Here is a 15,891-nt window from a genome sequence, read left to right as displayed (position 1 = left end):
AAAGGAAAAAAACTTTTGCAAAAAATAAAATCTAAATATATTAATGAATTCCTGTCATGAATGAATCCCAGACAAATCTGGTGCAGTTTCTGATATTACTATTATTGTTGTTATGATAATAATAATAATAATAATAATAATAATAATAATAATAATAATAATAATAATAAACTATTATACATAAACGTTATTTAATCCATCATTGGAGAAATTCATTTGTTACAGCAGCAGTACAAAGGACAGGAAGAAAAAATGAATTAGAGAAATTATAAAACTAAAAATTGAAAAACAAATGGTAACAAATGGTTAGTATTATATGCAATAAAATAAATTTTATTGAGGCATTGCATATTATTATTATCATAACTATTTTATATATTATACTTTACATTATTATTATATTACATTAATATTATTATTTAAAAATCAAAAGATCAATGGGTCACGTGACCTGGTGACGTTGCGGACTGAATCAGGATGTAAAGGTTTTTGCGACAAAACTTACCTCCTTCAAAATAAAAGCAACCAATCTTAAGATAGTAGCCAGAATTTATCAAATAAGCCGTATTACGACGTAGAAATTATGTTTATGAGAAGAATTTTGGTAAGTTATACTAGCTGAGACCTGTATGATATAGGCTACTACAACTTGAGTAAATACGCTTCCGGGAAAGTTGTTTTAATTTTGAAATGTCGACAGGAAACGCTGTTCGAGTTTGAAACTTGGCTGAGCTCAGGGGAGCAGAGGAAGAGTGGGCATTTCCCGGTCCATCAGCGGTACTGTAACACATTTCAGGCCTGGTTTGTCCGCACAAACTGGGGATGGCCCCGTGGTGATGCGCGCTGTAGGCTTCACGCCGCTGTCGTCCGGTCGTGCCTTCGTGAATCCTGACGGGCCCAGAAGAACCGCCATGGCCTCTGTGGTTTCACTCCGCGGCACATCTGTCACACTCCCCGCTGTGGTCACCGTCCTCTTGCTCCTGATGTCGGTGACCACTGTGCAATCCTCTCAAGGCGACAAGGAGCCGGTTTACCGAGACTGTGTGAAGCAGTGTATCCGCGCAAACTGCACCGGAGCTCGGCTAAACGGCTTCCTGTCTGCCCAGCCGCAGTACATGGCGCTGACAGGTGAGTTGCTCTTGTCGGCAGGTAAGTTAAGCTAACTTACCTTGCTAGCAATAGATTTTTCCATCAGTGCTTATCAATATTGTGGCAACTTGTACATGCATATATCTGTATAGCAACATTTGCTAACAGGACCCCCATTAATTTGCTGTTTACATTCATTATATTCACTCGTGCATGCAGGTGCTTTGTACTGATGCCTACATGTGTGACTTTTAGTCTTCACATGCCTTTAAAAAGAAAACTGTGACCTTGTTTCATGGCCTTCAACACTAAAAACCAGATTTTCAGGCTGGTCAAGCTCTCCCAACAGCTCTATTGTCACCCCACCCTTCTGCCATTATTATCTTTTCTGTGCTGTGTCTACACAACTAGTTAGCCAAAAGGCAACCCCTTTAAATATTTAATTAATTGTTTTCTTTTACCTCTATGCTTAAAGTTGTATAAAATATCCAGGGAATGCCTTTTGTAGTTGCTTGTGTATTTAAGTTTATTCACTGCTATACAAGAATTGAAACCGCTTCCATGCTTATTTTATTGACAAAATACACCTCAAGTATGGGCTATAAATAAACCAAACAAAAAACGTGTGAATCTTGTTGTGTTGTCTGGCACGTCTATTTGACTTATAGCCTATAGCACATTTAAACAACAGACTCTGACCCAACGTGCTGTAGAGACAGGCACATTTGCATTCCAGGTTTCCAAAACACCTGGTTTCAAATTACATGAAAATCTGAAAGATGTCTTTTGTTGTGTCTGCTGGAGGTTTCTTCCTGTTAAAAGGGAGTTTTTCCTTCCCAATGTCACCAAAGTGCTCATAAGGTTGATTGTTGGGGTTTTCTCTGTATTATTGTAGGGCGTTTACCTTGCAATATAAAGCACCTTAATTCAACTGTTGTCGTGACTGGGTGCTACAAGTAAAGTTGAGTTTATTTGAATTGTGTTAACTAATTTTTGTAGAAATTTAAAAAAAAATTACAGCGATTTAATGGTCATTAAACTATGTTCAGAGTTTGCAAATTAATAATGATTCAGATATCGTTATTGGTGTCAACAATGCTGGCCCTGTATTTAGTTGTATCCGATCAATACCAAAATTTGCAGCTCTGACGTGCTTGCACTCTGCTCCTCTCTTTGTTCAGGTTGGACATGCCGTGATGACTGCCGCTATCAGTGCATGTGGACCACAGTCGGCCTTTACCAGGCTGAGGGGTACAGGGTCCCACAGTTCCACGGCAAGGTTTGTTACTACCTACCCAAGGTTGATCAATAAAGGATATGCTGTCCACTTTTATGTATTCTGTGAGATTTCATTGATTTCAGTCAAATCTGAAATTATGGACGAATTATTTTTTTCCCCTACAGTGGCCGTTTGCACGCTTCTTGTGTTTTGAGGAGCCGGCATCCGCGTTGGCCTCTCTGCTGAATGGCCTGGCTTGCCTTCTCATGCTACTGCGCTATCGGAGCACGGTGCCACGACAGAGCCCCATGTACCACACCATCAACGCCTTCTCCCTGGTGAGTTGATTTCTGTATCCGGATGTGATGGAGAACATTAAAAAAGTGTGTGTTTGTGTTTATTGTACTTCAAAAGGGCAAAAAGTCAGTTATCTTTGTTATGCTTGATCACCTAAAGGACAAAGTTGTCTATATGCTGGCTGTGTCTGTACACTGATTGGATAGACTGATTTTATTTTGTGGCTGGAATCCCTGATCTGAGTCTCCCATCACAGTACATCACAAAGGTGCTCTACTGGATTGAAATGTAGTAACTGTGAAGGCCATTTGAGAGGATTTGAACTTTGAGATATGTTGCACTATCTTGCTGGAAGCAGCTATGAGATGATGGTACACTGTAGCCATAAAGGGATGGACATGGACATGTTTATGCCAAATTGTGACCCTACCATCTGAATGTTGAAGCAGAAGTGGAGACTCATCAGAAAGGACAAAAGTTTTCAATCTTATATTAAATCTTCTTCTATAAATCGTAGCCTCAGTTTCCTGTTTTCAGCTGACAGGAGTGGCAGCCGGTGTGGTCTTGTGCTACTGTAGCCCATCTGCTTGACCCGTTATTTATTAACTGCCCAGCGTTATACCTCAAGAAATAGTTACTAACTTAATAGAAAGCGCTTCTAGATTACCTGGCCAATAGGTTGCGTTTAATAGGCTGTGTTTTTTAAAATGATAAACAAAAAATGCATTCTATCAAAAACTTCTATGTCTGATGCAGAAATTATCCAAACAATGAGTTATTCAGACTTTAATATTTAAATCTTTGTGGGGTGTTTTCAGGTATCTCTCAATGCCTGGTTCTGGTCCACAGTGTTTCACACGCGGGACACCTATCTCACTGAGGTAAGGGCTTTTAAACCTCTAGTAACTTATTACCTTAAAAAGAAAAGAAAAAAGAGTTGATTTGTGTGTGTCCTACTGGGGATCTCCCACCTTTGAATCCCGTTTTGTTCCATTTACTTGTGTTCAGTCAGCTTGTTTTCTGCCAGAAACACTGTTTAAACAGTGTTTTACAGTTTTACATGCAGTCACATGATCTAGTTTTAATAATAATAAATAAAAGCTTTACTTTAATGTACACCGAGAGAGGAAAACTGCTAATGTACATTTCCACTTGCCAGACCACCTGTTGAGATGAGCATTCTGCTCTTTGATTGGTTAATGAGCTTAGCAAATGAGCAACATCCTAATGCCATTACTGATCAACCTTCGAGCTGTGCGCGGTGTAGTTTCTGTAAACAAGCACTGGTTGATCTTAAGTTAAGATTTTGTATGTTTTTCTTATAGAAAATGGACTATTTCTGTGCAACAGCAGTCATTCTTTACTCAATCTACCTGTGCTGCGTCAGGTAAGCAAACCTTCCACACCCAACTAGCATCCGAAACCACATTCTAGATGGTAATCATTAATCCTGGTTCAAATATCTTCTAGGATAAAGTTGGATTAAAAACGAGAGAGAATATTTGTCAAGTGTGGTCGTTATAACTCTTTGTCTTACTTCTCTGAATATGCTCACGTTACTTGCCTTCCTTCCTCTCTTTGCCAGAACGTTGGGCCTAAAGCGACCCGGTGTGTCCAGCATGGTTGGAGTCCTGCTCATTTTGGTTTTTACCTCACACGTGTCCTACTTGACCTTTGTCAGTTTTGACTACGGCTACAACATGGCTGCAAACGCCACAATCGGTAGAGTCCATTTCCACAAGTAACCTATAAGCCTGTATATGGTTGATATGTGAGGAATTCATTCCTTGCTGTCCTTCAGGCATCAGCTCTTTCAGATATGTGATTTAATGCTCTCTGCTCATCTTTTTTGGGCTTTAAAGGCATGGTAAACCTCTTGTGGTGGCTCTGTTGGTGCTGGCAGAACCGGCGGACCCTGCCGTACTGGTGGAAGTGTGGCCTGGTGGTGGTGCTGCTCCACGGTCTGGCCCTGCTGGAGCTTCTGGACTTTCCCCCACTGCTTTGGGTCTTAGACGCCCACGCTGTTTGGCACCTCAGCACCGTCCCAGTGCATTTCCTTTTCTACAGGTTTGTAAAAAATATGCGAGAGATGGAATTGCAGAGAAAATAAGTGTTTTGGCACTAATACTGAGAGAAATGTTAGGGGACTGAGATGCAACTACCTTATGGTGAATAATCGATACTTTGTTCTTCCTCCAGTTTCCTCATAGACGACAGCCTCTACTTACTAAACACAGAGAAGTTGGGTGTAAAAGTCGAGTAGGAGGAGCTCTTCGCCTCTTCACCTTGCCTACACCTTCGCACCTTTCCAGTCAGGGCAGCGGGACACCCGAACACTGAAGTAGCTCAGCCTCCCAGATGACATGCATGATATCTCCACAACGTTCATCAACGCAGACTTTGTTTACATTTTTTTATTTTCTTGTATTTATTTGGGGTAAATTCTCATTTAAAAAAACAAAACAAAAAAAACCAACCACACAATGTGACGCTCACTCCAATTTGCCTTGTAATGATGATGCGTGCTACCTTTCTTTCACCGTCATTCGTAAGCGCACGACAGGATGAAGGAAAAAAGTATTTATTTCGACCCAGAGCAGACCCAACTCTTCACTCAAAACGCTCCTCGGGTTTTTGCGTAGTTGTGCGAGTTCCCAATCCCATAATTTTGACACTCACCAGCGTCTTTGGACATCCAAACAGCAGTTCGATGCGCTGACAATAGATGGCACCCTATCATTGGTCGGGCCTCTCGGCGTGGCGGAGCAACATGTGTTGGGTTCCGTGTGTGCCAAAAGTGGACTGGCAGACACAAGCGAGGTGCCCCCCCGGTGAAGGGGGGCCGGCAGCTGATTGTTCCAGAGTGAGAGAAGCGGGGGAGGGGGGGGGATGTTGGAGGCCATTCTAGCTGACTGTGTCTTTCTCCCTCCCCCCTCACACCTTTATTTTTGTGCCTCTCTTGTTTCCACTGTGCTTTTGTTTGTTGCCGTGTCCTTCATTGTCACTCAGACTTTTATTTTTGTTTTAATCACCTGCCTTTACGTCTTTTTTAAAAATTCTGATGTTGACCAATTTGTGCTTCAGTTTATTGGCAGTTTTGCTCACTTTGGTTGCTTGATTTTTCTTTTTTTCTTTTACATTTTGGTGATTTTTTATTTTTTTATTTTAAGTATCGTAAGTGTTTTTAGTTTTATTCACCTGGATTGCCTTTTAGTGTGAGGAATGATTGAGTTAGGAAAAATGAGCAATGCAACAGGAAGCTGTATGTTTTTGCTTTTTCTGTTTTTTGTTCTCATTTTTTCCAGCATAAAGTGTCTTATTCAGGGCTTAGTTAATGTGCGAGTGTGTGTGAGTGAATGAGTTGTTGTACACCCATTAATTTTGACTTGGTTGCATTTCTTTCTGCAGTATTTTAAACCTCCTCCATCCACAAATCGGCCTTACACACTGCGTTATAACTTGGGTATCACTGAGCATGTTAAGCTTCGAATTCATTCCATGTACATCTTCGTCCTTCAGAGCGTCCCTTCCATGCGTGCACTTTACACGGGGGTGTGCGTGCACTTACTGTGCTTGTGTGTGAAGCTGCGCCCATGCCTTTGTACTGCTGTGTGAGAATGTGAACAATGACCAGTATGTGTGTACATGTTGCCTTGACAGGACATTGTATTGTGGTTTTTTTTGTTATTGTTGTTGTCGTTTTTTAGCATCATAAACTGGATCACAGAGTGTGAGCGAGCTAGATCACGCTGATGTGTGAGCGCATATATGTTGAAGGATTGCTGCATGAATGCGTGTGAGAAGACGGGTATATTTAGCTTCACTGACAGCCTGCGATGGGGGTGGGGGAAGACAAGAGGACAAAATGCACAGAGAGGTTTGGGTGGGAAAAAGATTCCTGAAATCACGACAGAGACACTGAACAGTTATGAATAGAACAATCTATATATAATGCATAGTGTTTATCATTGCAGCAAAATGGTTTATATTCTCAGTAATGCAAGATCTGTCAGCCCCTTGAGCACTTTTAACACAAAATCTTTGCTTTTCTACCAAAGTCCCTTTGTCCACAGATGAGAAAATTGTGTTTTCACTGGAATTAAAATCTGTTTGAATAGCTTAAATATTTCCTGAAGAACTGGTAGAAAACACTCCAGTTTTTCTGTGATTTCATTCCATTGTTCTGTTTCTTTCTTGCCAGTAACCGCATCCCTTCTCTCATTCGTCTGCTGCCCCCTGCCTGCTGCCCTGTGCACGGTCACCTCTCTAACCAAGTGTACTTTCCTCCACCTCACATCTGTTTGACCAAAAAAAATTAAAAAAATCTTCAGTAATGGAATAAATAAAATTGTTCTTTGTTGAGAAGAAATTAAGCAGGGGTTGTTTTTTATCTGCACCTAGGATTTATCCTGTCTTTATATTGCACAAATTCAACTTTACCCCATGTCAATTAAATATGAAAAAAAGAATAGTATTCAAAATGCTAACAAACAGAGTATGTGGTATGTGTGCATCGAGGAATGCAGTAAAATATGCCAATGGTATTTGCTCTCTAGCGTCTCGCTGCTCTGCGATGTGGCAAACGCCATTCAGCAGCTGTTGTCCAAGAGCTGCCGCTTCATAGCTGTCTTACAGAAACCATCTCTCCATCTGTAGACTGAAAACGTTTCAGCGGCAGAGGATTGTAAAGACACCATTTTTGGGATTTCTCTGCGTTGTGCTGGTGTAAATGTTTCTAAAGTGGATGCATGAATGGTAAAAATGCACAAGCAGAAAACATTCAAAGTACTACAAGTGCTATCAGGTAAACGCACTCTGGTGGATCACGTTACAAGCTTTGTCCTTAGTGAATACAGCTGAATGTTGCAAATGTTTATGTCCATGAAGGTAGGAAAAATAACTGAGAACTACTGTAAATGTTAATTACATAATATAGTATTTGATTCTTTGCTGAGCCCAAAGTCTCGTTGGTTAAAATCATGAAGTGTTATGATAGTGTTTGGACTTTTAGTGGATGTGTTCCTGTGAACTGTGGTGTGGTTTAGCTAGCACGGGCCCACAACCTGACCTAAGTCTTTGCACCGATAAATAACCTCTGCTCTGCACTCGCCTTCAGGGTTTTTTTTTTAAATGTTGAACAGAGCAGTGTTTCAGTGACTGTGAAGTGCAGGGACAGAGGGGACATTACAACAAATCTGATATCCTTTTATAGTTCAGAAAAGATGTGATGTAAAGTCTCTGGAAAGCATATGATGTTATATTTTACAGTAAAAATATGTTTAAGGGAACTCGAAAGTAAGTAGCAGTTTTAATGGCAAACAGTTGCTGCAGATTTGCCACATCAATGATGAGCATCTCACATTCATCCACATCCAAAAAGTCTATTGGATTGGAATCTGGTGATTGTAGAGGCCATTTGAGAACAGTGAACTCATTGTGATGTTCCAGAGACCAGTTTGAGATGACTGAACTTTGACACCTTAGGCATGTTGTCCTGCTGGAAGCAGCCACCAGACGATCACACACTGTGGTCATAAAGGGATGGGTATGGGTGGAAACAACAAGGAGGTAAGCTGAATTAGTAAGGAGGAGCCCAAATATATCTCTTAACACCACCAGCAACCTGAACTGTTGATACAACACATGGTGAAATCATGGTTTCATGTTGTTTGCACCACATTCTGACCCTACCATCTGATTGTCAAAATAGAAATTTAGACTCATCAGACCCAGCAGCTCTTTTTATGCCTCTGTTGTTCAGTTTTGGTTTGCTTGCCTTCAGTTTCCTGTCCTGGTCTTCTGCTGCTGTAGACAATGTGCTTCCAGAGATCCTGTAACTAGAGATTATTTTAGTTACTGTTGCCTAGTTGTAATCTAGTTGTTCTCCTCTGACCTCTGACACGAGCTGTCTACATGCCTAAATGCACTGAGCTGTTTATCCACTTCACAGGCCTGTGAGTGTCTCTTACAAAGCACTGATGTATTTCCATTTCCTCCCACGTATACTTATAAAAGTTTAAGTAATCCTTATTTTTTTCTTGTATTTAGGTGGAGGTTTTGAAGGAGTGAAATGTTACGCTAAACCTGTGTTAAAATACATGAAATGTTCACAGCTAGAGGTATCAACAGAGCAGGAAAAGTGAGCAGAGAAGTGACATGTATAGTCTGTGGTTCGTCCCTCCCCTATTACACTGCAGTCTAAAGGGCTTGCTGACCTTGTACTATTTGTGCCAGTGATATATGCACAGATACCTTCATTGTGTCTCTGATATAATCAAGACAGATTCCTTTAGACTTGTATTTGGATTTATGAGCAGCAGTGGGAAACAATATGGTTTTCTTGTCCTTGAAGAGTCCCACACTGTATTTCTTATTTCTTCTCTCATGCCAAATCTAAATACCTGGCCGGTCAGGGGAACTGAACTATGAGTGAATTTATGATGTTCTTTGGTAATGACTTCTTTTCTGTATATTTTCCCTGGGTTTTACTGCAGTTGTCCTTGGACTCTCTCACTTGAACACATTATCTCTCACCCACTTCCTGGCCTCCTCACCTTTTAACCCGTGCAGACCTCTTTTTTTAACGCATGTTTTATGTGTCCCTTAGAATTACAGCCATGTTTTCTGAAGGGATTTCCACCATCGAGTGCGATGAAAATTGCTGACCACTGCATCAGGTTTTATTGTAGCACAGCTTGCTTTCAAATGCAGCTAAAACGAGGAGTCGCATACAGAGCCAACAAACACTTAAAGTTTAAGACTTAAAGTTCACTGCTGGGAAAATCTTCCAACCAGAATACTGAACTGACTTTTTTTTTCTGTGGGAACTAAATATTTCAGCCTCACTAGCAACACTCAGCTTCGCGAACGGACCGCAACTTGTGGTCTGTGTGTCTCAGTGTGTAGCTTATTGTTGTTTTCTGATAGCTCTGTGCAGGAGGCTGGACTCTGACCCGGGCTTCTGTGGGTGGGGAGAGACGATAGATTGGGATGAATAGAGTTTATTCTTCCTCCTTCAACTCCTGATTTGTGACCGTGAATGAAGAGCATGAGAAAAGCAGAAGAAATATGAAGACACTCCAAGCTTGTATCACGCAAAGAATTCACCTTTTTTTTCCCTGATCTAAAATGTTGATTTGATTCATTCCTTAAATATTAATAAAGTTTTAATAGTCAAACATATTGATATACAAAGCAAGACTTAAATCTAAAAATTTGCCAGTTTGCAAAAATAAACACATTGATATCAGTCAGTGTGATTTATAATGAAATAATGCAGCTAAGAGTGTAATCGTTGCCTTTTCACATTTAATAAATCAGACAGGGAGTTTTTCAACATCTACAAAACTCAGTGAAATTCAAATTAAATTTGTTTGAATTTGGCAATTATGTGTTTTGACACAGTTATTGTAAAATGTGTTGTTCTTTTAAACAGGCATTTAATACTACATGTGGATTTGGTGAAATATCGTGTTAGTGGGATAATTGTTAGGTAATGTTTCTAAATAAACTCTTGATGTGGGTCTATCCATATATGGTAATGCACATTTTATGTAATTCTTTTTTTTTTTTTAAGGCAATTTAACTTTAACATTTTTCAAATATCCGGATGTCCCCTTTTAATCTGAAATGTATCACATTGTAGGGTTTCATGGATGTTTGGGGATCAGTATTACATCATAGATGTGGTGTAACAAAAGTGACTTTATTTAAGTGCTCATCATAGAAAAATAGAAAAATGGGATGTACAACAGAAAAGACTAAAATACATTTTTAAAAAGTAAGTGTCAGAACAACCAATAAGAAGACACAATAAGACACAAAAACCACATGCGTCTAAGACTCCATGACAACTGTATAATGCCCAGCATTGGAAGAGAGCATGGACCTGTAGGAATCTATACAGTACAATGTAGCATTTTAAAACGAGTTACATTACATCCACTGAATTTTACCGTTTACATTACAGAAAATTACCAGGACATTGTCTGCTTTTTAATGCTTTTTTTTTTAAACTGTGTAACTTAGTACTTTACTCAGATAAAGTTCTAATGCACTTATATGTAAATGTTAAATATTATAATATCTACACCATACCATTCATTTTAAACCTTAAGTTACTTACTTTTTTTTTTTTTTTTTTAGATAAATTGCATTATTATAGATCTGCCATGGTCCTGGGTTTTGGACCCAGTATTTTAAGTTGTCAGTTTATGTTTTCAGTTCAGGAGTTTCTTTATTTTCTTGTAATTATAGTATAATCTGGAGTTAGTCACTGTTTCTTTGAGATCTAGTTTCTTTTATTAATTTATTTTTTTATATCTCATTCCTTGTGCCTTAGTTTATTTTCTCCGGTGTTCATTTATGTTAATTTGCTGTGTAAATGTGTGTCTAGTCTGTAATTGCTAGTTTCATAGATTCTGTTTACTTGTTCCTAGATTTCTTCCAGTAGTGTTCACTTCCCTTGATTAGCACTCAGTGTGTGAGTATTTATAGTCCTGTATTTCCTTTGTTCATTGTTAAATTGTCTGTTTGTTATCCCCTTGTGTTTCCAGCCTGTTTCCAGTCGGATTTAGTTTCTCCTGTTATTCCTCTGTTATTTATGTTCTCCTCGTGGACTTCTGGAATGTGTTTTGGACTTTTCTTTACCTTTAATAAAGGTAATTTTCTGTTTTAAATCTGCCTGCCTCAGAGTCCTGCCTCCATCCACAACCTGCTTATCATAACAAGCTTCCCAGAAATATATCCGTAATTAAAATCATCCTGAGGTGCAACAGTGATATTTACATCAATTAGTAAATAATTATGATCTAATTTTTAATTTTATAATGTGTATGAATCTGAAAATGCATTCTACATAATCTGCATGTTTACTGGAGGCGCTTTAAATGTATGATGGTTATACAGCCGTTGCATTACTAAGTTACTTAACAATTATTACTACGTTTACATAATCAAATTAATGTTTTTAACTTTCCAAAATAATCGACCAACAGAAAATTATGTTTAAACTCTTGTAAAGCACCACTTTTCACGTTATACAGTCGTAATAGGGTTCAGGGACTGAAAATCACAGCCAGACTTTTCAAAGTCAATGCTCTATTCAAAAAAGATTTACCCCCAAAATGCTAACTTTGAGTAATTTGATTACATGTAAATGTACAATGTAAAACATTTAATGCAATCTGGTGAATGAAACTTATTTGATTGGTATGTGGTCAGCTTATACCAAGCATACTTTCCTTAATGGTTAATTATTTGAATAAATAAACCTTTGAGTTTACATATTTCAAGTGCATTTTATTCAAAATTAACGCTTCATATTTGAGGGTCAAGAATACTTTTTGAGAGCCCAGATTTTGCTTCTCATAAACATAGGGTGCATCTAAAGAAATCATCCGATTCCAAAAGGCTAGGTATTTTTTTAAGCAATGGACACAGATGTTTGTGGTATTTTTTTTAAAAAATACATTACTGAAAATAAAGTTTAACATAACAAAACTTACAATGTTCACAAGTGTTTAATGCGTCCTCTTCTGGATGCACGGCACATGTTCATACGAAAGTCAAACTCGTCCCATACTTTTGCGGGCATGTCTGGAGTCACTTCTGTTGTTTTGCTACCCACCGACAACCGTGCAAAACTCACAAATCCGCTTCTTCTAACAGTACAGGTTTCGACTGTTTCCAGTGAAGGACTGTGGAATTAAAACACTTTGAAATCAGAAGATTTTTTTTTTGTTATTCTTTTTTGGATACACCCTATATGCTGACCCCCACCCCTCTGTGGCACCCTACTGTAAAAAATCCCGGAAACGCCCCTGCATATAACCAATTTGACTTTCCCCTTTACTTGCAAGCGATAGTAAGGGATACTGACATTTTAAAAAAAGGTGGTAGCATATTCACAGATTATGCATGAGCGGGGTAAATGGTTAAATTGCTTTAATTGTTCCTCCATATTTTACAGTTTGATCCACTTGAGCCCTCTGGGGAGAAATAAGCGCAATTAAAGTTTGAAGGTCATTTTTAGGCATAATTAGAATGAAACGTGTTATAGGTTAAATAAGTCAGACCGGAGTGAGGGCGGGTTGACTGAACCTGCCACTCCCCGTTCAGGCCTTTACGCCACGGGAGCGCGCCTGCGCTCCTGTTACGCGCTTACTACCAACAGGCAGGGAATTCATGGGAGGAAGTAACTGAGATTCGGACACGAACAACAACTCCACACGGTGCCAGAAACGACAGTTAGCTCTAAATGAGATGCAAAAACTTAATCTCTGTTTCCCCCAGATGGACTAGAAGCGCCGGGTCTGCGCAGATGGAGGCGGCGAGAAGTTTGCTGTTTGTCGGGGCCGTACTGCTCGGAGTGACGGGCGCTTCAGGCAGAGAAGGTGGGTAACTTTCAGCGCTTTCCCCCTGTCAATAATGCCTCCGCCGTCGGCAAAATAGACCCACGGAGCTTCGGGGAGATGGCACTGGAGTGTGCTGGCTGTAATTTTAGGAAATGCTGGAGGTTTTTTTCTGGTCCGGAGGACTACATTCCTCCGTGACTCCTCAGCCGGGTCCTCTCTGCTCTCCTGGGATTTATGAAGGGCTGCTTATGAGGAAAAATCACACCTGTCACAAAACAGCCTCGCTTTAGATTTACAGTTTGGACCAAAATAATAATAATTAAAAAAAAGATTCAAAAACTAAATAAACAAATATCTCCAATCTTGTAACACGTTGACTTGCTCAAATAAACACAGAGCAGAGACTCAGGTAAGAAATATGAGAACCTGCTTTACAGCTTTGCGACACAACTGACTTGTGCACTGCAGGCGGACGGTTCGTGGCTTTGCTGTAAACACAAACAAAAACAAGACACTAAACAGGCAGTGCATTGTGGGCCAAGGATCATGACGATGTCAATTATTCACTCCTGGCTCTAAAAGGGAGACATTGTGCGATAGAGGGGCCACTTGTCACACTTGGAGCTTGAGTACATGCCAGTAAAACAAGAGCTAACTGGAAGGTGCAAACGAGCTGCAAATCATATTTTTGCTTGTTTTTCATTTTATTATAGGTTTTGGGGGGATAATAATAATTTATAATATTAAATAATATATATATTTAATGCTTGATCTGATGGTCAGTCTGTACTTGGGCTATTTAGTTTGTTAACTGAGAAAATGATTGATAGTGCAGATTAATGGGTGCATATGACCCTTTATAGATCGATTTTAGGTGTATTTGGGGAGATCAATAACCCCCAGCCAGCTGCTTTTAAAAGCAGTTTTATTGGCACATGCTAATGGCAAAAATGAATCTGAACTCAATAACAATTTATTCTGCAGTACTCACTTTATTGACATGCAGCTGTTGGCTTTCATTGATGTGCACAAAATAAAGAAAGAGCCCCCTTTGGGGTTTTTCATTCATGTCAGCCTCAGAACAAAAATGACTAATGTAAGTACAAACAACTGTCTGTTTTATTAGCTGCTCTCTCTCTCTCTCTCACACACACACACACACACACACACACACACACACACACACACACACACACAAACACAAACAAAGCCTTTAGTCACAGGTGAAGTGATTTTCATCTATGACTGCATTGTTGGTGGGAACTGGTTGGTGCACTTTACTCAATCTGTGAAGCATCAGTTCAGGGCGAGCGCTCCGACTGGCTCCAGAGTGAATCTCAGCTGTCTTACTTTCAGTTATGAAGTATTGTAAAAGTGTTATATCACGCACACACTCTTTCACCTCCCCGTCCCCGTGCCTGTGTGTGTGTCTGTGTTCAGTGGCCTTTCTATCCATAGAGTTCGTGCCCTTGTCACACTCCAGTGAAGCTCACTGTGTGGCGATTAAGTCTTACTGAACTGGCCTCAGTGATCAGCTAACTCAGCCTGCTGTGACTCACCAGTCTAGACCGCGTGTTAGTGATCTAACTCACCCGGAGAGGAGAGTGGGACCACCGGAGAGCCATTGTTGCCGTCCTCCGGGGAGACTTTCAGCCTCTTCTTCTGTTTATCTTCTCTTCACCCGGCTTTTAGTGGGAAAAACCTCTGAGGAAATAAAGTGTTAGATCTGTGAATCTGCACATCTTACATCAGTGTGACACTCAGAAATACTGCTGACATCTTCTAAACTCTCAGTATTTAAACGATTGCCTCAGCTACCTTGTTTGTGTTAGCAGAATGAAATCATGGGGAAATAATTAAAAAACAAACGTGTTATTTTCACTATTTATTAACTTCCCTGTAATTCATAAGAGGTCTGTAATAGTGATACTCAACTTGCGGCTCACAGGCCAAATCAGGCTCGGCATAGGGTGCTGGCCAGCTCTCTATAAAACTAAAGAGGTTGCAGTTATTTTTAATGTAGTGTAAACTTTCAAAGCATCCATAACTAAAATGCAGTGGCATCTCGCGAGCGCGGTGAAATAATTATGCATCACAAGGGCCAAAAAGCCCTTCCAACAAGGCCATTCATTTGAAAATAACTGATTTAAAAGAAAGGAGTTTGCTCTTTTTACTGCCCATTCATTCAATCTGATAAATATTATAAATATTAAAAAAATTCTGCCTATTAAACGACCTTTAGTTTGATGTGTTGTTTGTAAAAGTGCCCTCTAGGTAAAGCATGTAACGTATCCCATGTCTGCAGGACGTTGGAATTAAGGAGGTATGGGTAAAAATGCCCGATTCAAACCCTCGATTCCAAACTTAGAAACAAAGAACCGTCTTGTATTTTCAGTACAATATAAACAAAAACCATAACATGTTTTTCAGGGTAATTTCTGAGCATCATAAAATAAGGAGTTGATGAGAGAGATCATTCAAATGAAAACTAGCACAAAATTGCTAACTGTGAAGCTAGCACATTCATCCTTAATGGAGAAGTAATTATATTTTGGAGTGGTGTGTGCAGGTGGGCGACAGATCAAAGGCAAAACCCGAATGTGCATTGGGAGGAAAGACTAATTCAAATGCTGCCACAGAGGTGCACCGCATGCTTACTATTGACCATTTGCAGCACGCGCGTGCTTTAAATGTCACTTCCACACGAGCCTCTCGGGACCAGCTGAATGTTTTTGTGAAGCAACTTTAGGATGATTAATGAACCTATGCACAATGTTATCTTCAAGCTATGAAACCCGAGTTACAAGCCCTTGAAGTACATAGGGATGGGTTGAAGTTTGCCTGCATTTTCAAGCCCTCATGACTTCAGCAAGTAGACACATTCATTTAAGCTCTGCAGCCTAGTTCATTTTAGAGTGCGTCCATCTAGAG

At 39.7% G+C, this 15,891-nt stretch overlaps 2 protein-coding genes across 3 annotated transcripts in view; both read left to right on the top strand.

Moving 5' to 3' along the window:
• Positions 1–698: 698 nt before the first annotated feature.
• Positions 699–6,974, top strand: pgap3 (post-GPI attachment to proteins phospholipase 3). The gene is made up of 8 exons (XM_082544189.1): positions 699–1,128; positions 2,271–2,368; positions 2,494–2,646; positions 3,424–3,486; positions 3,931–3,992; positions 4,191–4,327; positions 4,468–4,672; positions 4,805–6,974. The coding sequence occupies exons 1-8, from the start codon at positions 837–839 to the stop codon at positions 4,866–4,868; spliced, it is 1,074 nt and encodes a 357-aa protein (XP_082400315.1). The 5' UTR covers positions 699–836; the 3' UTR covers positions 4,869–6,974.
• Positions 6,975–12,733: 5,759 nt separating this feature from the next.
• The window catches only part of erbb2 (erb-b2 receptor tyrosine kinase 2), a 29,136-nt gene continuing 25,978 nt past the window's right edge, over positions 12,734–15,891 (top strand). For both annotated transcript variants that reach the window (XM_082543829.1, XM_082543828.1), the window contains exon 1: positions 12,734–12,999. In XM_082543829.1, coding sequence (XP_082399955.1) covers positions 12,864–12,999 — 136 coding nt within the window. In that variant the 5' untranslated portion in view covers positions 12,734–12,863. The remainder of the gene's footprint in view (positions 13,000–15,891) is intronic.

This window comes from Aulonocara stuartgranti (genome assembly GCF_965226115.1).
Source record: "Aulonocara stuartgranti genome assembly, chromosome: 8".
NCBI classification, from domain to species: Eukaryota; Metazoa; Chordata; class Actinopteri; order Cichliformes; family Cichlidae; genus Aulonocara; species Aulonocara stuartgranti.
This window is presented reverse-complemented; position numbering and strand designations above follow the sequence as displayed.

Excerpts from the sequence above, each read along its gene's own strand:
- pgap3 (XM_082544189.1), top strand. The coding sequence starts at position 837 with ATGCGCGCTGTAGGCTTCACGCCGCTGTCGTCCGGTCGTGCCTTCGTG. Across the intron at positions 1,129-2,270 it reads GCAGTACATGGCGCTGACAG|GTTGGACATGCCGTGATGAC; the intron begins GTGAGTTGCTCT and ends CTCTTTGTTCAG. Across the intron at positions 2,369-2,493 it reads TCCCACAGTTCCACGGCAAG|TGGCCGTTTGCACGCTTCTT; the intron begins GTTTGTTACTAC and ends TTTCCCCTACAG.